The sequence below is a fragment of the Rhea pennata genome, chromosome 18 (assembly GCF_028389875.1).
Source record: "Rhea pennata isolate bPtePen1 chromosome 18, bPtePen1.pri, whole genome shotgun sequence".
Classification (NCBI taxonomy): Eukaryota; Metazoa; Chordata; class Aves; order Rheiformes; family Rheidae; genus Rhea; species Rhea pennata.
The window spans coordinates 8,342,365-8,366,058 of NC_084680.1; the positions used below are offsets into that span (position 1 = coordinate 8,342,365).

The following is a 23,694-nucleotide window of genomic DNA, read 5'->3' on the forward strand; positions in this document are numbered from 1 at the left end:
GATCGGCTCCGTGAATGAATGGGCGGCGGCGGCTCCCCTGCTCAATGGCTGCTAGGCTGATACGCACCAGCCCCGCAGCCGGTGCCTCCCTCGCCCTCCCGTGTTTTGTCTCAGGCTCGCCCTGCTCGGGGCTCCCCAGACATGTTCAACCAGCAGCAGTTCCAGCAGCAGCTGCTGCAGCTCCAGCACCTCCTCCAGCAGCAGCAGCAGCACCACCACCACCACCACCCCCCGGCGCAGCAGGGAGGCCGGTAAGCGCCGCTACGCGAGGCCGGGGATCGCGGGCCTGGCGCCGGGGGACCCGCTCTCCCCCGGCTCCCTCCGGCCCTCCTCGCCCCGCGGAGGCCGGAGCCGGCTCTGGCGCGGCGCCCGCCCTTCCCCGGCGAGGAAGGCGACAAAGGGAGGCGGGGGCCGCCGGGGCGGGGGGGCGCCGAGGGAAGCGGGACCACGGCAGCGGCGCGGGGGGCTGGGGGGAGCGAGGCGAGAAGGGCCCCGGGGGCGGCGGCGGAGGCCGCGGTGAGGGGCGTTACAGCGCGGCGCCGGCCGCGTCTCTCCTCGGCGGGCGTGGGGGAGGCGCGCGGGGCCGCTCGTCGCGCTGCGCTGCGCTGCGCTCGCTGAGGGACGGAGCGCGGCGCGGGGCGGGTCGCGACCAGCGAGATGCCCCGAAGTCAAGTGTCTCCCCTTCGGGCGGAGGAGGGGGCTCGGACAGCACCCAGGCTGTTGGGGGCGGGCGTCCGAGGGGCGCTCAGCTAAGAGAGATGAGAGGAAAATGCCTTTTCCTGCTCACATGTATATACGCGTCTCGCGGAACCTTATTAAATAGATTATATTGCAGTGATTGAGCTTCCTTTCAGATGTATCTCTTTTTCCTTTTGCTGCATCTCCCACTCAGAATGAGATTACCGGATGCTCTTTAGGCAACTTATTTCTGCCATGAGACTCACTCAGTTGAGGATACGAGGGCGAGTGGAGGGGGCCTGTGGATTTGTTTGTTTGTTTTGGTAAAAGAAAATGACATCTGCAAGCCATAAAAGGGCAAATAAGCAGTGTTTTTCTAAAACATAGAAGAGAGAAAACAACTATTCTTATCTGAGAGCAGTTCTTATCTAAGAACGGTTGTCCATGATGAGCCAAGATATGTACAACTGATAGAAAATCCCTGAAATGATCTGCTTATTTACAGTTACTGTTCTCTCAAAAGCCTTATGTGCTGGAAATTCAAAGCAATGGGATGTGAATTTAAGGTGAAAGTTGGTTCATTATTTAATAGTGATAATATTTATTTGTATAACAAATAGGTTTTAGAGCTAAAAGTGGGAATCTTTCTGGTCTACTGGAAATAGAGATGTCTCTTAAATCTTTCCTTCACTTTTATCTGTCCCGTACTATATGCAAAGTTGCCCTTATACTGAAAATGTTAGTATGCGGCCGACTAAGAGAGAGCATGACTGCATCTTATTCTTTAAAAATATAGCTTTTCCAGAATAAATTGCTTAGCTCTGGGATTGGAATAATATCGAGAAGCAAACATGAAGTTTAACTGCTAAAAATACTGTTAAGAGTTGTTTTTTGTTGCTTTTTTGTTTTTTGTTTTTATCAGCCTGGATATTTTGATCCGTGTTTGTACCTTTTTACAGCCCTGACAGATTTAGCTGTGTCAGCAGTAGTTGTTAGAGGTAGGCCTGACCTTGTAATCGCCTAGAGAAATGCATGCCAGTTTCTTCAAGCTTTTCTCTCCCGTCTGCTCCACCCTCTTTAGGACTGGAGAGTCCCTTTCGGCTCATTTCTTCCCCCTTATGTTTTAAATATGAAGCCCTTGCTTTATTTTACTCTTCCATACTTGCAGTTAGGGGGCACCATTTACAATTGTGACCTGTCTGGCTCTGTGAGGGAGGTGTAAATTTTGGAAAATGTGCTTTAGGCTATTAAGAAAACTCTGGTTTTTTAGAACTTTTTTTTTTTTTTTGTTTATTTGTTAAGTGTAGTTGCTGATCTAAATCACTAGTTTCCAGTGATGAGCTGCTGCATAATTCTGGAGATCTGCAGTCAGCTCCTGAGCTTTTTTTGTGCTACTTGACAGGTTTTATGTGGGCTTGGTGCTGAGGAGTTCTCTCTGACCTCAAATTCCTTGATAGACAATCTGTCAGCTTTGGAAATTCCAGGAGAGTGGAAGAAAGAGGATACAGTGTTGGTGTACAGTATCTTTTAATGCATGTATATGAGCATTTCAGCTGTTCTTTGCTCCTCTGTTTTATACTTGTTCAAATTAAATTGAAGGGTAGTTCTTACTGGATTGGTATGATTAATACCTTCTTTTCCAGGGGTTTACCACCACCACAGCAGCAACAGATGCTGAGCTTACGGGCAACGAATCAACCATCACTACTCAATGCCAATCCTATGCTTCAGCGGGCCTTACTCATGCAACAGATGCAAGGTACTGTCGTTATGGGAGACGCTTACTTAGTGCAGCTATTTAATCACCCTTCATGGACTGAAACCATAGTATGGCTAGTTCTTGCTGAAGCACTGCAGTCTCTGTATTTGGCAGTTCTGTTTGTCTCCTTTTTTTTTTGTCTTCAAATTTGTTGATAGTCCGTATCATAGAGGTTCTTCAGCTGTTGAAAATCTCATGTGCCCAAATGTTCACAACTGGAAACAAAAATAGAAGTTATCAGTTTAGATACTCGATATTTGTTTTAGAAAAGCCTTCCCTTTTAGAAGTGGTACTAGAGTATTTTTCACTTGAATATATTTAGATAAAATACTTAATTTTAATTGTTTATTTGTCTTTCTCAGGTGGGAAGGTTAAATAGTTTCTTCTGTTGTCTGTTACATATGCACTAATATTCTTTGCAGAAAGAGATATTGATTTTTCTCTAAGCCTAGTGAAGTAGAGACAAATAAAGTGTATCATGGTGAGAAATAGTTTGGGTTTCAATTGTCATGTGAAATTTTGGTTATCTCAAATGACTGCCAGTTTGTATGGTGGATAATGTCACTGTTCTTCCATCTTATGTTTTCAAAGCAAGTAAAATTTTGCTGGATTTGATATATTTTCAAAACAAATTTAGGAAGCTGCCGTAATAGTATGCTAATGTGAAGGTATTAAGAATAAAGCTATGATTTTTTTTTAATTCTATTTTAACCTCGTAGCTCTTTTCAACAGAAGAAAATCAGTATATAGGGATAGTTTTAAATTACCTAGGTTAGATTAATGACTAGAATTTTTTGTCTTGCTTGTGAATCATGCCCAGATGTGAACACAATAGATTTATTCTGCATGTTGTTAACTTGCCTTTTGTTCTCTCTTGCCCGTTTAATGAGAGGGCTCTCTAGTGACTCCAGTGGCTCTCTACAGATCTCTCTCCGGTTGTAGGGAAACTGGCAGTGATTAAAGGACAAACCACTTACTGAAGATTAACATGTGTATTTGTGTCAGGAAAAAGTTTGAATCCACTTTAGTCAGTCATATTCCTTTTGATACCTTTGATGTTAGCATAGGCTGAGCTTTTCTCTAAAGGAGAATCTTTTATTGAGAAGCTGTATAGGAATAGTGTGCCGAGGACCAGAGGCAAGTTAGATACATCAGGAGGACAAAGTGTATTAATGACTGCTCAATTAATGACATTCTTATCTAGTGTTGTTTCTTTTTCTTTTCATTCTTACTTGCTACATTGAATTGTGACTTGTCTTTTGATAATCTATATCAGCTAGCCATGGGTAGCATGTAGTGTAGTTAGTGTTCACTACAGCCCTTCTTAGGGATCTGAATTTTTTGGTCACTCAGATTTGGGTTACATGTAAGAATATCTAATGCTGTAGTATTTCTGTACCCAAGAAACACCAACATAAATAATTCAGTGACTGCATGTGGCTTCAGCAGTGGGAATAGGAAAAAATAAATAATCTTGAAATGGAGGTACAGTTCTTCAAAGGTACTAAATGAGGAGCAGCAGCTAATTTATTGCTAAATACATATTTTAATACACTTTCATGTTTTTGCAGTAAGAGATTACTTATGATAAATAAGAAGAGATTAAATTGCTTTTAAAGACAAACATGAGGGAAGTACTTCCTATTGTGTTGCAGCCTTTAAACAGTGTAGCTTGGCTTTTCAGATTTTTGGGTGCTGATCTCTAAACTTCTCTGGCCTGATCTTAACAGCTACTAGCAGACAAGATTTGCACTAATTTGAGAGAAATAAACAACAGGAGTATAAATGCTGGTTTCCAGAAAGATGCACAGCTGCTGAAGATGAGGCTGAGGCATCTGTGTACCTCTATTCCTTCACCCCTAAAATGGGGATTGCAAAGACTGCCTTCATGGAAAAATTGTTGCAACTTAGTTAATAGTCTGTGGATGCTGAAGAGAACTGTTCAGAAAGCAGACTATTATAATTGGAAATGGCAGCGTCTCAAGTGTCTGAGTTGAGGCTGACATGTTGAGCTTGTATGATAACCAGGTGGCAGAGAGGACTGAAATCTCGTATTTGAAAAGTCCAGTGTTATTTTAAAGGAAATGTTGTTGCTGGCCTGTGTTAAATAGTGTCCATATTATGGCTTGAGCTGCCAGCTGCACAAATGTGGGATGACTTTTTCCTTTTTGCAGAGAATTTCTGTAAAATGAGACCTTGTTTTGTTGTGAACACAAGCACCAGTGTGCTCAGATTAAGTAATTGCTCTAATGATCGAAGTCTGCAGTGACAATCATGAATAATAGCCCAATGCATAGTAATAGTTACTATGACGTGAGATTGCTGGATGGGGGCAAAAAGGGTAAAGTATAGAGCACTCATAAGTGCCCAGAAAAGCACAGTGTCTTGTGTGGGGGAGCTTTGCCCCTCTTGCCCTGCTGCTCGTATGAGTGGGAGATTTTCTCTCTCCTTTGCACTTCAGGTTGGTGATGTACCATATGTTTGCATTTGTAGGAAACTTGCGTGGATTTAACATGACAGCCCCAGCACTGCAGCAGTTTTTCCCTCAGGCTACAAGACATTCCCTCCTGGGGCCACCACCTGTTGGGGTCTCGTTAAAGCCCACACGGCTGGGCTTCCCCAGCCTTCCCTTCCAACGGCAGAACCGGATTTTTCGCAAGGTGGGGTTGTGATTTCCAACTGTTTGGGAGCTTTGTGCTCTTCTTGCATTTGCAGTAATTGGCTGTATTGTGGATGAGAATAAAAGAGAAAGGAGAAAGCCTTAGAATGAAAACTGCTTTAGCACCATGCTGCTGACATCGTCCTTCCCTAAGGTTCTTGTGGTCCATATTTACATTTATGATGCAAAGGTTTCTTGTCCTTTCTTGCCCAGGACCAAGAATTTCTCATAGCAGAACTGTTTAGATCTAAAATAAAAGGAACCTTTAGAAGTATCTACTTCAAAGTAATTACAGTAGAAGAAATTCTGGCTGAGTATTTTGCACTTTACTTCACAGAGGCTGGAGTGCTGCCCTTTAGTCTCCTAGAGCAGCACCCATAAAGCCTCATTCTGCCTGGGAACTGAACAAGCTGATGACAAATGCCTATTATAAGAGGTTGGGATATATCACTCCAGGCTGCTGTTCCCAAATGACTTGCTACATGGACAAGTCACTGTGCCTCTTTGGGCTTTTTTTAAGATCAGGATCATACCTATTCATGAGGGTGTCATGAAACTTAATTGCTGAATGCTTAAAACATTTTGGAGGAATCCTGACTGAATGCTGCTGTATAGTAGCAGAGCTTTTGGAGTACCAAAACTGCAGCTTGTTTTTCCCCTTTGACTTGCCTCTTACTCCTTCTACTGTGAAGACCTCTTTTGTCCTAAATCTATTCTTCAGTTAGTTGACCATCACTTCTCTTCTTTTAAGATTAACTTTTGTATGTCCAATCCCATTCTGTCAAAAAGATGTGCTGAATAAAGTAGCTTTCCACTCTTGGACTGTCTTTTCTCCAGAGGGAAAAAGAGTAGTAGTTATTTGGGACTCTTCTTCCTCTCAGCCGAAGCATATCTTGACAGGGTCTTTCTGAAGCAACCCTGCTCTCTGTAGCAGCAGGGTCTCCTACAGCTGCTATTTAAAGCACCAAACAAATTAAAGGGGTGTTTGTGGTCTGGAATTCAAGTGCATTGCTCTGTTCAGCTATGTAAACTTGCTTGAAGCAAGAAAGTCCAATGTAAACCATGTATATCCCCCTCCTCCCTTCTTCACCATGTGTTGGAATATCCCAAAGTAAGACTCTGGTGCTTTAGGTGACATGTTGAGTTTGTGGAAGGACAGAGAGCCGGCTGTGAAACTCTCTGCCTATTGCAGGATTTTCAGAGGGTCCCTGACAGGAAGCGAGAACTAGATCCAGGTTCTTCGTCTCAGACGCAAGGTGATGAGAAAATGGAAATCCCAGAGGAAGTGCAAGCAGGGTCAGAGCAGAACAACTCCTCACCCTCCACAGGTAAGAGGGAGCCTGTAGTAAAACAAATGCATCTAGGCATGATAAAGAATCTCTTGACTATTTTTGCAGACTGGAGATGGTTTTAGTCTTACTCAGCTACTCTTCTCTGTAATTGTAAATATCTGAACTGCCTGGGGGAGTTCTCTGCTGTGTGCTTCATGTATCCTTTTTACTTGGATTTTTCTTTTTTCTTTTTTCTTTATTTTTTTTAATAAACTGACTCCATATCTCTTGCATGTAAGCCTCTCAGAAGTCACTTTGACAGTGAGCCCCTTTTAAAATGGTGAGAGAAAAAAAACTATCTTGAAATTAAAGCTTCTACATTTCCTTATGCATGCTGAACTCAACATGTCATGGAATCAAACACACATAAAGCAAAACCAGTTGCAATCAACGTTTTAAGGAAGAGATGAGTTGAAAGAATACTTGAATTCTGGTTGTCAGAATGAAAACTTTACAGTTTCTGATACGATAAAGACATGGGAATGTGATCTTTGATTGAAGAGTGCACAATCTAAAAATGTAGGCAAATGGTGAGGTTGCGACTAGTGAACTTGTTCATATGCACTGGGAAAAACTACTGAATTAGTTTCAGATTGATGTCTTACCTTGGTATGTATTAAAGTTCCTAAGGTCTGTGTTCTCCTCACCTACGTATAGCACTAAGGCTGCTTAGTGGACAGAAACACAGATCTCTTCCTGGGCCATGCCTCTTACAGTGACATCTGCAATAGAACTCCATCTCTTAGATTATTATTAATTTCTTGAATTAGCTAACCTTGTCACTGTCATTTGCAAAATCAGAATAATCAAATGGATAGTATTACTTACTCTTAACATAATTTTATTGGCATTGGCCATTCTGTCAGGGAACATGCTTTCCTAAGGAGATCTTCTGTTTTCCTACAGAGCCAAGAACTCCAACAGAATCTGTGTTGAACATTGAGCCTGCAGCAAAGAGACTGAAGAGGTATTTATTGAATACATTATTAAAATAGTCATTAGCTGTAGAATTGTTGTCTAATTTTATTTTTCAGTAATTTGGGCAGTACTGTACTGGCCTGATGTCTGACATTTGAAAAGTATTTTAGATGTTCATGGACAACTCAGAAAATCTTACAGTGTTTGCTGAAATTTAGGGGGTTGTAGGGATTCCTCCTGATGGTGACCCAGCAAGGGGAATGAAAAATAAGAGATGCATCTTGTAAGCATGTAACATAATGGAGTGTGGTCATTTGTTCCCCTGCCTGAGTTCCTGTAAGAAGCAGAGTTCTTTTCCGTTTTAATATATTTCTCTAATTTTCCTGCCAAAATGCTAAAAGAGAAGTGAGCAGGCAGGTATCAGCAGAGAGGAAAAGCTTTGGAATAAGCAGGTTAAAGCAGGTATGGGAGAGGGTAATTTATTTTTAGGGATGAGAAGGGGAAGGGAATTAATACTCCTTAGTTCTCGGGCCTCTATCCATGAGTGTTGGGTCCTGTATCTTCTGAAAAGATTGTACTGCCAGTCCCCCTGTATCTTGGGTATAAATAAACAAAGGCACTCCTGTTATCTTCGAGGGAGGAACAGCGCGCAGGCCTGCCGGCCATAGCAGGCCCGTTTGGCATTCCCCACTTCTCCGACTGGTACACGAAGGGACAGCCAAGGCTGTGTTGCCATCTAGCGGGAGGGGCCTGTTATGTAGCTCCTTATGCCATCTGTGCGGTGCTGCGTCTCTCCCAGAACTGTCCCTGTTACGCTTGTGCAGTGGGAGCAGAGGAGGAGGGAGGGAATGAAGATTTCTGGAGGCACTGATTTGAGAGCTCTCCAACATATGTTAATGCTTATGAGTCAGGACTCCTGGGTCCTCTTATCTTCCCTGTTAGCAATTCACTCTGTAATTTCGGACAAGTTTCTTCACCTCTTTCTCTAATAGCTAGCTTTGGGGAGAATATTCCAGGATTAATTTGATGTTCAGATATTGATCATGTAAAACATAAAAAATGATAAATATTATGTAGTCAGGGATCATTGTGAATTATGGATTCTATGAATTAGCAAGAAAGTGAATATATTCAGTTGAAGCTCAGATGAATGCATTTAAGCATTTGCTTTGTTAATTTGTTTGCCAAAGCTAATTTAATTTTAATTACATTAATATTTAATAGAGTATTAATTAAACTACTGTTATATACATTGAAAAAAGAATGAAGTCTAAGGAATGATGGTTCTCACTGCAGCAAGCCTGCTACTAGGAGAATCCATTCCTAAACAGCAGTTAGGGGCTGCTAGGTTTGCTGTATGTATTATAGTTGATATTTAATTAGAATAGATCCTTCCTTATTTCTTTAGGAAGTGTTTCAGTTTACTTACTATGATGGATCTCTGAAAAAGATAGTTTACCGTTCTCATATTGCCCTTCATTGATGAGGATAGATCTCCCTCATTCACATCACATATTTTTCCTTTCTTGTTTCATTCTGTCATTTCACTTTGGCCAGGAGTACCGGACTCCTCCTTCATTTCAGGTTTTTCCCATTCCTGCCTTTTCTCCTACATGCCATCTATATGGCTGAAACAACATCCTCGTTCCAGGGCAGAAAGCCCTCATCATCTTTAAATCCACCTTGAACACCCACTTCTTCTAGCATGGCCTGACAAGTATCCATGTAATATCATTTCCTCCTTAGCTCCGGCTTGTGATGGTTTTTGCTCCCCTAGATCTGAGTTTAGACTGCAAACCCTTGCCCTGGAGTGCTGTCACCATCTGTGTGTGGTATGGTGTTAAGCCTGCTGGCAGCACTTGACAAATAATGCCAGCAACTCTTGTTTTCTTCATGTTTACACTGCCCAAACCCTGCTGCATATTTATAGCTGTGTAACCCAGTTACATTATCACTTATCAATCTGATAAATTATGCGGTGTATGTGTGTTTGGATCATTGGATTCAGTACCTGCACTGTCTGCATTCTTGCTTGCGCGGAATGTTGCAGGCAACAGTCACTTGGCAGAATACCACTAGCTGGTGGGATATAGGGCTGGCCTGAGAAAAGACATTCAAGCTGTGGTGAAGTGTTAGTCCTGATGGAGACATGAGGGATAGAGAAAGATACTTTAAAGCAGATTTTGTGCCCTTCGTCAGGCAACCATTTATTCTTACCAGTCCCCTCAGGATCTTTTTTCTTCTTAGAGCAGATCAGCAATAACAAAGAAAACAAAGCAAACTCATTTGATATATATCTTGTCCAAACAAACTTCCTGCAAAAGCAGAACTGTGGGGACTCTAGAGTGAAACATAACTGGTAAAAATACAGCAGCCAGTTATGATGAAATCCCTGTAAGACATAACTGAGAACCTCTTTGGTTCTGACAGATCTCTCCTTGTTCCTTTCTTCCAGCTATCCCTCATACACAGAGCAGCCTGGAATAATGTCCAGATACTGCAATTTCCCTGCAGGTCACTGAGACAGGAATGAGTTCTCAGAGGTCTTACTCAGAATATTTCCTGTATGAGATTATTCCTCTTTATCTCTCATGCAGGAGAGGGCTGTTATCCAAAGAATGAGTTCTGACAACTTTGGATGGATTATTTGGCTGCTGTTTCTGAATCTGTTCTATAATGCCCACTCTGCATTAGTTTTGTGTGTTTGTTTATTTTTTGTCAAATCCCTGCTTGAAATACCACTTCCAATAGTTTACTTATTTGAGGGAGTTTAGTGGAGAGCATGGTGGTTTAAACCCCAGCCTGTATATTGGTGTGTCTTTGAACCTCTTGGTCTGTGACATGGCAAATAAGGTTATTCTCTTGATATCTTTGAAGCGTGACGGAAGAATCTACATTAGAGGATGCAGCAGGCAGCAAGGAAGCAGGAGAGTCGAGCACACATGTCCAAGCTGATGGTGAGTTGTTGGGCACCATGTCCGTAGATGTTTGTGTTTTTAAGGCGCTCCTTTCTGAAACTGCACTTAACACTCAGCATCTGTAGGTCCCATGAGCCTCTTCAGAAATGTCCTCCTCCAACCATGTAGGATGGAGGAAGGAGAAGAATATCTAGGAAACGTATTTGAACATAGTACCCTAAAAGCTGTTGTTGTAGCCTACCAAATGCAAGTGATGGGAAGAGTTTTCCTCTTTGATAAGGATTCTTTGGAAAAAGGCTTATAGACTAGGCTTGTGGCCAAACATCACTGTGAGCAGCAATCCCTGACTTCATTCACCTGCTGCTTTGTTTCTTTCTGTGGTTGTTTTGTTTTAAGGCAGCTAAAAGAATTCTCTGTTTCTAGGTACAGATAGGGTGAAGGAGTACACAGCTGAAGACCTCTCTAAAGAGAGGAAATTCTCTGAGGAACCAAAGGTCCCTGAGGTGGGTAGACACTACTCCATGCAGACTAACTGGGACAGAACATACAGCCTCCCCCTCCATTGCAGAGATCCCTGTTGACACTGGGAATAAGATAGCACCCACAGAGCCTGTTATACCAAATGCCTTTCCCATGCAACAGACATTAACCTGGGTCCTTAAGTTGTGTAAACTGTGAAAACAGATAAAGATTTAGCCATTTTTTCCTGAATCAGATTTGATAGTCTTCCATAACTGGATATATTTGTGGCTTAGTGATCTTTCAGATCTGTCATCCTGCCCTTGTTTGATTGGTTCCATCTTCCATTGGGTGTGGTGCAGAATTGCCTTTAGTTCAGCAATGGAGAAGCATGAGCTGATAGCATCTCTTACCAAGATACTGTTGCTCCAGTCTCCATGGACAGGATAATATAGTGTCTGCAGAAGCTATAGCAACAACTGCCTGTACTAACAAGCCTGTTACTAATGACATGGGCATTGCTGATCTAGCAGTGTTGGGAGAAGGAGTGTGTATAAGGGTCTTTTTGATCAGCCTCCTGTGCATTCAAGCATAAATGCATTTTCTTAATGGATAGGGAGCACAGGTTGCATTTAAAAAGCAAGGTAAAATCTGTAGTTTTTCCTACAGAGGGATTGGAATCAGTCTTGACCTTTTATTTTGGCAGGTATTGAGCTCCGGAGGTTCACTGAAAGTGACTATCCAGCAGAGCAGTGAGAGCAGAGCTATCAGTACAACAGCTTTGAAACCAGGGCACTGGACCTGTGAGGTGGGCACAGCTGATCCTAGCCCTGAATCAGTCCTTAAATTCTACTGTTACATCTGCAAGACTGACTGCTGCAGTCAGCAGGTATAAATCATCAGGTCTGATGGGAATGGGAGGGACAAGGGAAAGAACTGGATGGCCAGCTGCCATGGGGAAGACATGCAGCAGGAGACATGTTAGCAAGAGCTCATGCTTTAGGAACAAGGAGCATAAGAAAAGCTCTCGAGCAGGAGATAAAAACTTGTTCTAAGCAGCTGGCAAGCAACGTGCTAGAGAACCAGTGTGGGTGGACCCACAGGCAACCATGCTCTTAAGCTTTTATACCAATTCATTGTTACACATCAGTCAAGAGAATGGAAAGCATAGCTCATACTTGTTATTTTTCTGTATTTTGAATTCATCTATATGACTTTCTCCTAACTTACCTCTTAGAATTTCCAATCCCACATGGCTGGGATTCAACACCAGCAGCGACTTGGGGAGATTCAACACATGAGCAATGTTTGTTTTGTCTCTCTACTGCCCATGGTGAAGGAGCGGAAGATGCTGACAGAGAAAGATGGGTAGGTGTTGGTGTTTTATAGAAAACAAAATCTGAACGTGGACCTAACAAAATTTTTGTGTGGACCCACAAAGGTTGCAAAATTCCTCACTGTATCAGTGTTACGGGTGGTAAAGTGCAAAATCCTTGTAGTTTCTTGGACTTTAATCTCTTTCAAGCAAATCTACTGCTGAAGAACTCCAGTGTTGACATCAACCTGCTGTGTAGTTTTTCATACAGCTTGGAGATTTGTTTTGACTGGTGCCTTTTTGTCAACATGAGTTACATGAAGATGTATGAGTGGCAGGGAAGGAGCGAAGATAAATACCAGTCTGTGAAGATAGGTATGCTTAGGAAAATAATGCTGAGAACAGATTGCAGGCTGCAGTATTCCTTGGAGAATGTAAAAAGGTGTGACTTATATCTCTGTTCTCACTTCAGAGAGACCCAGCAACGATGGTGTAACACTTGTCAGATACACTTCACAGGGGATCTAATCAAACATCGCAGGACCCAAGAACACAAGGTATGCTATGTTTGTTAACATAGCATGAATTTCTTCTTTGTCCTGACCTTTCATGGAGATTGAGTGGAAGTGTCTCACATCTCGTTTTCCACAAGCAGCAAGGGAAAGATGATTGGAGAGGAGAGATGCATGGGAAGTTCTGCCTGTAATATTCTCACTGCCTGAGGGCAAGGCCATATTACCTGCTGTCTCTGAACACTGGTGTTGGTTGAACCACCAGGTGTCATACTAAATTAATACCGCCTGAAGCACCTTTGGGTTGTGGTTTTGTTTTAATTTTTTTCTGAATAAGTATGGTCTGTCATCTTCTTGTATGCACAGATACTTACCTAATCAATTATAATTGAATAGAGGAATATTTGGTGGGCAGTGTGTAAATATTCAAGTTAAAATTTGGGCAGGACACCATAGTTACTGGCTCCTAGGGGACAAGTGCAAGGACACCTTTTATAAACCATGTATGTTCTGCTCTGCACATACATTCTCCATCTCTTTGGCAGTAGGGATCCATTTCTGCTGTAAAGACGACTCATTTTTGTGGTCTCCCTGTTCTAGGAAGGGCTGTGACTTTGTTTCAGTGAAGATTTATCTGCATTTCTCCTAAAGTGATGCCTCTTGTGACTTACTGGATCTTCTCGTCCCTCTTTCCTCAGTTGGCCAAACGCTCACTCCGTCCTTTTTGCACTGTCTGCAGTCGCCACTTCAAGACCCCTCGCAAGTTTGTGGAGCATATGAAATCCCCTGAGCACAAACAGAAAGCCAAAGAGGTAATATTACCTGAGGAGAGATCTGTGCAGCATTGGAGGCAGCTGTGCTGTAGAGCATGTTAACTTTCAGATTTCCTGACTAAGATGACGAAGAAGGCATGCATTTCTTCCAGCCCTGTTCTTCTCATCTTTGTCTGGAGTTCCATTATCAGAACTTAAAGAAATGAAGGAAAAAAGGGCAAGGTTTGGATGCGTCTAGAAGCAAGATAGCTTTGTCCCTCTCTTGCAGCCTCATCTAGGCATCAAATGCAGTTTGTTCAGCCATCGGGTGTCTTCCTTGGTCAGGTGGAGTGTGCAAAGTTGGTCTGATCTTTCTTTTCTGTACCTGATAGGTGAGGCTGGGAGAGAAGGAGCTGGGCAGCCCAGAAGATTCGGAGGAGTTAATTACAGTGGATGCTGTTGGCTGTTTTGAAGACGATGAGGAGGAGGAGGAGGAGGAAGAGGGAGCTGGTGAGGAGGAAGACCTTGATGTAGTGCTGGTAGAGAATGAAGATTCTGCTGCCAAGCAGGTATGCCATGACAAAGGAGAAAGTCTGATCTGAGAATCTGCTCTGGGCTCTTGTAATTTAGTTGGTCTTTGCTGACTGAGCTAAGGATTTCAATTGTCCAGCGGGAGGATGAGGACTCTGGGATTCTTCCAGAGCACACAGGATGTGCAAAAGAGACCCATACACTACTCATGGGATGGAGAAGGGTTTTTCTACTATGCTGTGCAGTTTCTACTGGTGTTTTCGAACATTATCTTGCTGCTGAAGAGCAGAAGCAACTTGTTTATTTGAGAGGACAGATTTCTGACAAAGATGTTGTCATAGTTTCTTGGAGTAACCCAGCAGCAGCTTAGTTCTGTAGCATGTATATGTGTGGAGATTTACTTGACAAGTATTGTTTTCCCAGTAGAGAACAATTATCAAGAGCAGGTACATGGCTAAGGTGCTTCACAGTTGGAGTGCTGGAGGCATTTTAAATCCTTGTAATGAAGTGGTCTCCCGACACTGAATATTTTTAGTTGTCCCTAACCAGATGCTGTGCAACTCCTTCTCTGGTACCTGAATCCTCTGGTTTGCTCCCAGGTTTAACAGTAAAAAAACTACAGGCTCAGGAAGGGAATTGGTGTAGGTGCACTAGGCACTAACATTCTTCTGCTTTCCAGACTGGGCTGAAAGAAGTGACTCTGGAGGATTACGAAGGAAGTGAGAAGTACTGTCCAGATACAGCCTATGGTAAGCAAGCACACTTAAGCACTGGGGCCCACAAAGCCTTCTCTGGTCACAGTTATAAGAAAGAATTGTATCTACCTACTGTTGTAATGAGTTGTTGAGCCATACTGCTCCAGCATCTGCGTCAGACTGGTGCAGGTCACTGCTGCCTGGAGAAAGAGCCAAACATTGCTCTCTTGCTCAGTGGTAAACATAAGGATATGATTGATGTTTGTCAGCTACCTTTCGTCTTTTAGGAAGAAAAGATGAGAGCCAGTTATTTTAGCAAGGTAGGGAACAGAACAAGTAGGGCAGGAGAAGTACTGAGGAAAGATAGCAAATAAAGGATGCTCTGGAAAGAGGATGTAGCCTGAGAGCATGTTGATCAGAACATTTTCCAGCAGAAATGCAGCATTTATAGAGATACTGAGCAGTGCTGACAGTATCGAGCTCTCTGCCAGAGCCCAGACTGTGCATGTTTCCTCTGCTTCAGAACCCCCACGCTCTACCTAGTGGCTGTTCAGACACGTTTCTGAACTGGTGGGCAGTGTTGCCTCCAGATGGCTGTCTCCAGTCCCCACCATGTAAGCAGCTCTGACTTCAAACCTCTAATGGCCACTCATGTTGTGAGGAGGGCAGCTCTGCAGAGGCTGTTTGGTGCCCAAGGAGAGCTCTGTTTACACCAATTTTCCACATTGCTGTAACCTTCCACTATCATGTGGCAGATGGAATAATGATTCATGCTGTGAATGTTCTCTGCGTGTTCCTCTTGCGCGCCTGCTGTCTTCTGCTTGGTTTGATCCCATTACACTAGATCACATGTTCTCTGTAGTTTTCCATTGTATTCTTTTTTCTTTTCTTTTCTTTTTTATTTCTTCTTTTTACTCTGTTTAGTTTCTTTGCTCTGGTAGCCAGATTTCTCTCTGAATATCAGCCACACAGCCGTTCTGTGGTAAGATAAGATATTCAGCAAGTCATCTTGCAAATCCCTGATTAACAGAAGCAAAGCTTTACATTTTTATTCCCCCCACCACCACCTTTAATTTCCCTTTAACATACTTTCATTATTTTGAGTTCCATTCAATGTGATCTGTGATTTCCCTTCCCCTCCCGTTTCGCAGGCCTGGATTTTCTGGTCCCCGTCGCAGGTTACCTCTGCAGGCTGTGTCACAAATTCTACCATAGCGACTCTGCTGCCCGGCTCGCACACTGCAAGTCCCTGATGCATTTTGAGAACTTTCAGGTTAGACCCTTTGGCAATTGCATGGCCTGGCATTTGTTACCCCTGTGCGTGTCTCTTCAGTGACTCCTCCACGTTAGCTGTCTTGTCTTCAGTTGATTTCCATCATCCTTGATGTCCATCATGCCACAGCTTTCCCTGATGTGCTCTGTGCTTGTCTCCATCACCCCTGTAGATTGAAAACCAGTCCAGTCCTGCTTCCCAGCTACTGCTGCTGTCATCTTGTTGCCCATTTCTAGCTGGAAATCTTTCTCAGAGTGTCTGCTCTGTTTGCTGAACCTGTGGAGTCTCTCATTCAAATCTAGGCATCTTCTTTTCTCTGTTAGAAAGATTAAAGGTGGGTCAAAATGGGGAAAGAGCTAGACAGAAAGAGGCTGTTCAAGAAAGTTGGTACATACACATCTTTTTCATGTGATGCTACACTGACTGCAGGAACAGCTCCTTTAACTGGAATTGCAGGTGTGGTTCATCCATAAGGGGTCAGGTAATATCAGATAAACATCTTAAAAATGTGGAAGTAAACATTACAGCACTATTTAGATGATGAAAACTACAAGCCAGGTGCCAGTGAGAGTCCATTTGGGCCCTAAGGTTCAACTTGTAGCAGGAAGTTAGTCAGTTTGTCTGCTGCCTTTTCTAGAAACTCCTTAGCACAAACCTTGGCCAACTGATGCTGCTGCTTTGCTTTACTGGCTCCATCTGAAGAAGCAGTAATGCCCCTATTGCCCCCTTGCTGCTTTCCTATGTGGGACCTTTCCCTACTGAGCTGGTCTGGAGTCTGCCTTCATCATTCTGTCTTTGTTGACTTGCCGTGGGTGAGGGGCTGGATTAGTGTCTCATGCTGGGTATGCAGGACTTGTACCATCTGTACTCTCTCCCTTTGGTGACCACTGCTGGGCCCTGCCTGTGTAGGAGAGTGGTATTCCCTGACCCTGCTAAGAGAGGTTCCACTGTAACCTTGTCTTCTGCCTGCACCCCAAACCTGCCTGAACAAAAGCTGTTGTGCTTCCCTACCACAGATACATTCAGTCTTTGTTGTATCGTAGTAGTTTCTGGCTAATCTTCAGACAGGTTAACTGTTCCCAGTCTGCTGTTGCTGCCTACAACAAAGGCTGGGGTTGCTGCAGAAATCAGCACTTAGAGCTGTGGATTTGGAATGGCAAATAGCTGGAGAAGACTACAGCTATTCCTTCAGGGGTTGCTCATCCTCTCTCACTCCTGCTAGTCACTTCTGGAACAAAACTTTCCTGCCCTACTTTAGATCAGCTTGGAGTGAAACTGCAGCAGCAGTGTGTATGCCTCCCTTCTGGCCCATTTAGAGCTGATCGGGCACCCTTCAAATGGATGTTTTAGTGACCTGGAAGGACAAGAGTCCAACCCTAAATATCTCCAGACAGATAACTATTCATCTTGACTGCCTAGAGGCCTCAGAGTTGTCACAGTTTGAGTTAAATCCCTTCCAGTTTCTGAGGTTGAAAGAATTTTTTCTCATCAGATTAGCTCAGCAAAGGGTTTTGAAACAGAGAATTGCCTGCTGGTGAGGGAGTTCACAGCATCACTCTGAAAACAAACCAGCATGCTTGTGCCTAGCTAAAGTTTGGTTCAAAGTTATGACTCAACTGATCTAGCCCCAGTGTGTAATGGTATCCAGCCTCTCACTCTATTCAGAGCACTAGGGAACAGAAACTGTCAGTTATTCTCCTCCCCCTTCTGAAACCAACCTATAGTAGTTCTGGGAAAACTTTTTAAAATGAAACTGAATGAATGTTGCAAACAAATAGTAGCCATGGCCCTGACCATACTTTTATTATATGTGATACTTCTGAGTTGTTAGAAGTGAGGAATATAATACCCTGCCCATGAAAAGAATCCTATGATTTGAGGAAATGGAAAGAAAAGCCTGCAGTGATAAATTGAATTAAAATGTAAAGCTGGCTGTCTGAAGCACCTTAATTCCACATTGTAGACTGCAGTAACACTCCTTACACAGTGGTGAAAGCCAGTACACTCAAAATAGTTTCTTTAAATTGTTAGGTGTAATGGTAGTGCCAGTTCAAGGGACCTTTTAGCAGAAAGCTGAAAGTGAGTTGATGGTGAAGGGAACTGCTGTGGAAAAGAAAAAGCCTTGTTTTGTTCCCTTAGTTCAAAATCTGTCTGGGACTTGAAGACCAGCTTTTTCATGCATATCAGATACCAGTAGCAGAGCTACTGCTTTTCTGAAATCCAGTCCAGAGAGAGTGGCCTTGTTTATCTCTTTACAGACCACTGCTGTGGTAGCTAGTGTAAATGAGTCATTTTATTGATAATATGCTTAACTGCATTCTAGAGAAAATCTCTGTACCTTGTAGCAAGAAGATATTCTTGATATCGTAGTATTCCCAAAAACAGCTTCACTGAAGGGCTCTCTGATCCTCGTGCATAGGGCAGTGTGACTGCACAGATTATATCAGCAGAATGAAAAATCTTAAGCTTTCAACTTAAATCTTGCTGTGGTGGTTAAACATTCTTCTCATGGTGGTTAAATCACTCCTCTCTAGCTAAGGACAGCCCATAGTCACGTGTGTCCAGGATACATGTCCAGAGCTGAATCTTGGCAGTGGCTGGGCAAGAGTTCTCATTTTTTTAGTGTTGTATCTACAAAATCCCTGATTGAGATGAACAGTTATCAAAACATGATTTTGTCTCAGGAGCTACATGTCATGCACTTACTCAGCATTAAGTAATGCAAGAGAGAGTTAAATTTCTAATATCAGCACTTTTCCTCACAGGAGCTAACCCTTCTCTGTTCAAAAGGCTCAGCAGCCAGGCCAGGAGAGCTGCTGAGACAGTATGCACCTTTGCAGATTCTAGCTGTCACTCACTGCTGTCTTTGTACAGGTTTTCCTGGACCAGCTGCTACTTGCTGCAGTAACTGGGCTGGGCTTATCTCTTACAGTGGTTTATTTATGTTTGCAGAGATACAAGGCAGCAAGGCATCGTGCCCCAGCTGCCTACCCCGAGGCTCCTTTGCATTCCCAGGGCTCCAGCTCCCAATTGCTGGGTGATCAGAAACAGCCTCCTACTACAGCTGCCGATACCAGCAAGAAGATGAATGCTGATCACGGGATAGGCAAGGAAGGTACAGAGTTGTCGGCAGTACAAGAACCAGCTTCACAGTCTCCAGAGGGTAAGGATGAGCTGGCCACCTCTGTAGCAGAGGACAAAAGTCTAGCCAGCAAGACTCATGACATGTGTGGAGTCATGGTTGTAGAAGAAGGAAATCTACAGGAGGAGAACAAGTCCGCTACCACTAGTGCCGATTGCTTGCTCCTTGAAGAGAGCTGCACCGTAGGGGAGCTGTTGGGACATGCTGAGTGTAAGGAGGAAGAAGGCATTGGAGCCAGGCAAAGTGAAGGCACAGACAACTGCCAGGATCCAGGGAGTGGAGGGGGGTTAGAACGGAATGAGGCAGCAAACACAGGCCAGGAGGAAGCAGCTGAGCCTTCCTCTGTTGCCAAAGGTGAGGCAGCCAGTCTTACCTCTGCTGGGTGCAGGCGCTCTACTAGGCGCAAGCCCAGATAGAATGGCCTTAAAGGGAGAGCCCTTTACCCATGATATTTGCTGGAAATGTTTATTTTCGGAGTCTTTTAATAGAGCGAAAACCTTCAACTTTACTGCTGTTTTTATTTTAAGAATAAAATAAGCCTGGCTTTAGCGTGTCTAATACAGAATGGTGTTGACTATTACTCGTACAGTTGGGATACATTAGTTCTGTGGAAAGACTGAGGCTTGGGTTGTTGAACCTGAAAGAAGGTGGTGATCTGATTTTCATAGAGACAAGGTTCAGGGATTAGATGGACGTACTCTGATTTTTCCCCTAAGAAACCTCTGTAGCTCCTTTCAGTTTCCTTTCCAGTTAGAAAGGTAGTTAATCTCGATTGTATGTCCAGTTGAGACATTCTGCTCCTCAAACAAGTTCTCTTTCAAGGATGCGCACTCCTGGACCAGGACTGTATCCTGAGCTAGGCAAGGATGTGTGTCTTGGTCATCTGTTAACAGTACAAGACTTAAGACGGTCTGTTTTCATATTGAAGGCTTTAGGAACAAATTTTGTTTCAAAACCTTTTAATAAAACAATTATTTTTTTAAATAAATAACTTCCTAACTTCCCCAAAAAACTTTTAACTGTACAAAAGTAGAACAATGTAGTAAGATTCACTTTACCATGTTGGCTCCAGGCCATTCTGACAGGTTCGTAAGACTTCAGACCACAAAGCTCAATGCATACTCTTGCCAAATGTACATGGAGCACTGTTCACAGCCCATGGCAGGCAGACCCCATCTCCTTTCTCTATACAGCTGTCATTGTGGTGGGAGCTAACCACCTGCTATGCTTCTCTCTAAGGCCTGAGACCTTAATGGCGGCTTAAGGAGGTAGGCAGCTGCCAATTACAACAGTCAAAAACATCACAGCAGTGGCTTGTCTCATCTGCTTGGAAGGGGATAGAAGAGCCTGGTCTAAGATGTCTGCAAGTGTTTTTTACATCACATTTTACATCACATTGCAGAACGTAGAGGTGAATACCAGGACACAACCACAGGAAGGGACACATAACAGGTAGGAAGTACTCTTCTATTCGAGTTTTACGTTAAATCAGCAACGAGTAGATGTCCCCTTAGTGATAATAACTGACAGGTTGTGGCCAGTCAACTAGGCAGCAGGCTCTGCCTGCTAATCTTGCACATTGTCTCCCATATTCTGCTGCTCACTTTGCTGCTGCTGCTGGAACTCCAGGCGGGTCTGGCGGTTGGACTCGAGCAGTTCTTTCAAGCAGGCATGTAGATAATCGTTCTTCTCCTCCAGGTGATCCAAGCAAGAGTTGATCTGGTCTAGCATGGAGTTTATTGCTGCGTATTCTAAAGGAAAGGGAAATGAGAGACTGAACAATGTTAAGTTCTCTTACTGCAGTCAGTTAAGGCAGCAACAGCTCTTGTAAAACATGCCTACAGCATTTTGGCCATGCCTTACCTGCCATAGGTTCAGTGAAGTAAAATGTAACTGAATCCTGGCTGTATTGTGTTCACTGATCAAATGAGACCAATGGGAAAGCAAGACTGGTAACAAGATCGAAGGCAAATAACCTGTGCACAGTGAAACGCATTCTGAGCGCATCCGACAGCCTTTGATCTCTTACATAAATAGCTCATCCCAGGCTGACGGCTAATGTGCAGGGATCTGCAACTGAACTAAATAAATCCCAAGGACAACTAAGCCTTTTTAGCAGCCTTAGGGATCATCTTTCCTGATGAGAATGCAAGCATTTGGGGAGCATATCAGAGAGTTTACATTCTGTAAATTACTTGTTTAAGGCTTCCAGGCTGAGTTGTGTCTCACAAGGGCCTGGTTTGGGTCAGGCAGCCAAAACAGGAGAGTCTTTACTGTGGCAGAAGCTGGGATGAGACCTGAAGATGCCACAGAGCCACACCAGTTTCCAAAGTGAAATAACTGTGGAACACCAAGTCCATCCACAGCATTTTCATGCACCATTAAGACTTTGGGTATTTCAAGTTAAAAACAGAAGAAATTCATTCAAAATGATCCTGTTAGATTTATGCAACCTAATAGACAAATTGAATAGTGAAGTGGAAGTTGGTTCCCTAGTTACAGTTTCTTACTTAAAGCGCTTGTTTCAAGTACAGAATTGTTAGTCCCAATACAGTGGCATTTCACAGCAATGTGTGTTAATACTGTTAATCAGATGAAGATAGCTGTGTTGTTGCGATAAAAAAACCCTGCTTTTGAATTGCTCCAAGCAATATCCATGCAATCTTGGAGAAAAACAAAAAGCCACACTGGAAAACCAGACAAGATAAACCTCTGCTGACAAGTTAATTAGGAACTGGAAGTCTGGCATGAGCTGGAAACCCAGGGGTTACAGTAGACCTCAGGAGGAACCGGTCTCACATTCCCTTCCGAAGATGCACAGGCTAAGCAAGCATGGGAGGAAGGCGTCAAGCTGTGTGATCGATGAGCTGAGGCCTGTGGGGACTATGGGCTGCAGGAGAGGAAGAGACCTGCATAAGTGAGACAAGTTCACACCTCCCCAGCTGCGGCTGGCTGTTCTCCACCAGATTCCTCTGAGCAGCTGGGAGAGCTTTAGAGCCAAGTGTAATACACACAAAGCACCTGACTGGAACAGCACTCTGAAGTAACAGAGAACAGAGAAAATGAGGAGGAGGAGGTGCTCTGGGTACCTTTCTAGTGAGCTCTGAGAGGTGAGCATTTGAGCCATGCTGAAAAATTGCTGAGCTCACAAGCCTGGCTTTACCCTGCTCAGCTGCTGAGCCCTGGTGCCCTTGTGGGCAAAGTGCCCAGAGCCCTGGCACACACTAGACCCTGATGAGTAAAGTCAGTTACTTTCATCATTTTCTAACTGGTGTCACACCAAGCCCATACATACTGACCAGTCTCCTGTTGGGAAATCAAAGAAGTGATCCTGAGTTTTCCCTCAACTAAATCAGTAATATCTACAGATCATTATAACTAGATAGTGTGCACAAAACCTCAGCTAATTACAAACAGAATAGCCTAATGTAGAGACTTGATGTAAATCATATTTAGTGACTTTCTCCATCCATCCACTGCATCTCTTAGCTCTTTAAGAAATTTGAAACACAAATCGCTGTTGGATGATGTGGTGCTGTTACCATTCTTGGGGTACTACAGCAACAGAAATGCTCCTCCTGTCACTGTGAGATGGTCACCCAGAACAACAAGATTCACCTGTGCAGGTCAGGTCTGTGCTTGCTGGAAACTCAATGATCTTTGGGGAAAGGGAAAGCAAAGCTTCACTCTTCCCCACGTTCAAGAGGAGAGCAGCTATGTGCTTACTCTTCAAAAGACTTCTGATGTTAAGAATGACCTCTACATACCCATTTGAGCTCTACTATTTTCTCGTTTCCTCCATCCATTTTTTGTTTAACTGCTCAGGACAGTATCAAAAATGTCATACTTCGGCATTGCAAAGTGACTGAAAGTGGAATCTGCCAAGCTGATTACATTAGTTTTTCCACCCACAATTACTTCATCCAGATCCACCCATGCGATCTCTCCTGTGGGTTCAAAATCTGAACATCCTTTTTCCTTGGTCATCAAGGCTTGTACCCTAACAAAAGCGCTAAATCATCTTTTCACACACACACAAAAAAAGAACCAACTCAATGCAACATGCAAGAGCTGCCATGCTGCACTGGGGGAAGGAATCATCTCCTCCACCTCGGCCTATGTAACCACAAGGTCATCAGACGAGTCCTGGCAAGCACTAGGTCTGGTTTCGGAAAACTAATAAACAGAGTTCACTGGCAAGCGTTAATCCCCAAGGCAGTGACTTGCAGCAATAAATCTAGAAAAAGGCTAACCCTACAGTTAGCGCAAACAACGCGAGGCAGCGAGGGGGGATGCGGCCTCCCTGGGCGCAGGGCCAGGCAGGGCAGCCCGGTCTGGCTGGACCCCACGGCCCCCACCCACCTTCCTCCCCGAAGCTGTCATCGTCGCCGCCGTCGTCCCGCCCGGCTGCGCCCGCCGTCACGTGCGGCTCCCCGTTAGGCCCCGACATGGCGCTGCAACGGCGGGACGGCGCGATGGAACGTGCCGGAACGCCGAGAGCGGGCGTTGGAACGCTTTGGAACGCCTCGACTGCGTGTTAGAACGCCGGGGGTGGGGCGCCCGCTGGGCGCGGCAGAACGCCGGAGCGCTGGCCAATGGGAGAGCTCCGCGCCGCGCTCGTCACGCAGCCCGGCCGGCGGCGCTGAGGTAAAGCCCACTATTAGGGTCAGGGCGCCCCGCGCGCAGCTGCCGCCGTTTTCGCGGTGTTTTCCTCAAAGACTCCCGGCTCATTCGTCAAGAGACCCCGGCCAC

General features: G+C 44.1%; 2 protein-coding genes across 3 annotated transcripts; one reads left to right on the forward strand and one right to left on the reverse strand.

Annotated features, from left to right (window-relative positions):
* CIZ1 (CDKN1A interacting zinc finger protein 1) lies at window positions 1-19,507 on the forward strand. Of its 2 annotated transcripts, XM_062591188.1 has the most exons (15): window positions 1-251; window positions 2,322-2,437; window positions 4,931-5,097; window positions 6,289-6,424; window positions 7,334-7,394; window positions 10,223-10,302; window positions 10,687-10,766; window positions 11,429-11,611; window positions 11,960-12,090; window positions 12,510-12,594; window positions 13,248-13,361; window positions 13,694-13,870; window positions 14,512-14,581; window positions 15,679-15,800; window positions 18,753-19,507. In XM_062591188.1, the coding sequence occupies exons 1-15, from the start codon at window positions 142-144 to the stop codon at window positions 19,356-19,358; spliced, it is 2,238 nt and encodes a 745-aa protein (XP_062447172.1). In that variant the 5' UTR covers window positions 1-141; the 3' UTR covers window positions 19,359-19,507. The 2 variants fall into 2 exon arrangements, with proteins under 2 accessions (XP_062447172.1, XP_062447174.1); XM_062591190.1 differs by lacking the exon at window positions 15,679-15,800 and having other exon boundaries at window positions 18,753-18,934.
* On the reverse strand, window positions 19,458-23,494 carry BBLN (bublin coiled coil protein). Its single transcript, XM_062591191.1, has 2 exons — window positions 23,305-23,494; window positions 19,458-20,693 (listed from the first exon to the last, which is right to left on the reverse strand). The coding sequence occupies exons 1-2, from the start codon at window positions 23,390-23,392 to the stop codon at window positions 20,509-20,511; spliced, it is 273 nt and encodes a 90-aa protein (XP_062447175.1). The 5' UTR covers window positions 23,393-23,494; the 3' UTR covers window positions 19,458-20,508.
* Window positions 23,495-23,694: the final 200 nt, after the last annotated feature.

Coding starts and splice junctions, on each gene's coding strand:
- CIZ1 (XM_062591188.1), top strand. CDS start 142: ATGTTCAACCAGCAGCAGTTCCAGCAGCAGCTGCTGCAGCTCCAGCAC. Junction 252..2,321: donor CCGGCGCAGCAGGGAGGCCG/GTAAGCGCCGCT, acceptor CTTCTTTTCCAG/GGGTTTACCACCACCACAGC. Junction 13,871..14,511: donor AAGATTCTGCTGCCAAGCAG/GTATGCCATGAC, acceptor TCTGCTTTCCAG/ACTGGGCTGAAAGAAGTGAC.
- BBLN (XM_062591191.1), bottom strand. CDS start 23,392: ATGTCGGGGCCTAACGGGGAGCCGCACGTGACGGCGGGCGCAGCCGGG. Junction 20,694..23,304: donor TGACAGCTTCGGGGAGGAAG/GTGGGTGGGGGC, acceptor CCTTTCCTTTAG/AATACGCAGCAATAAACTCC.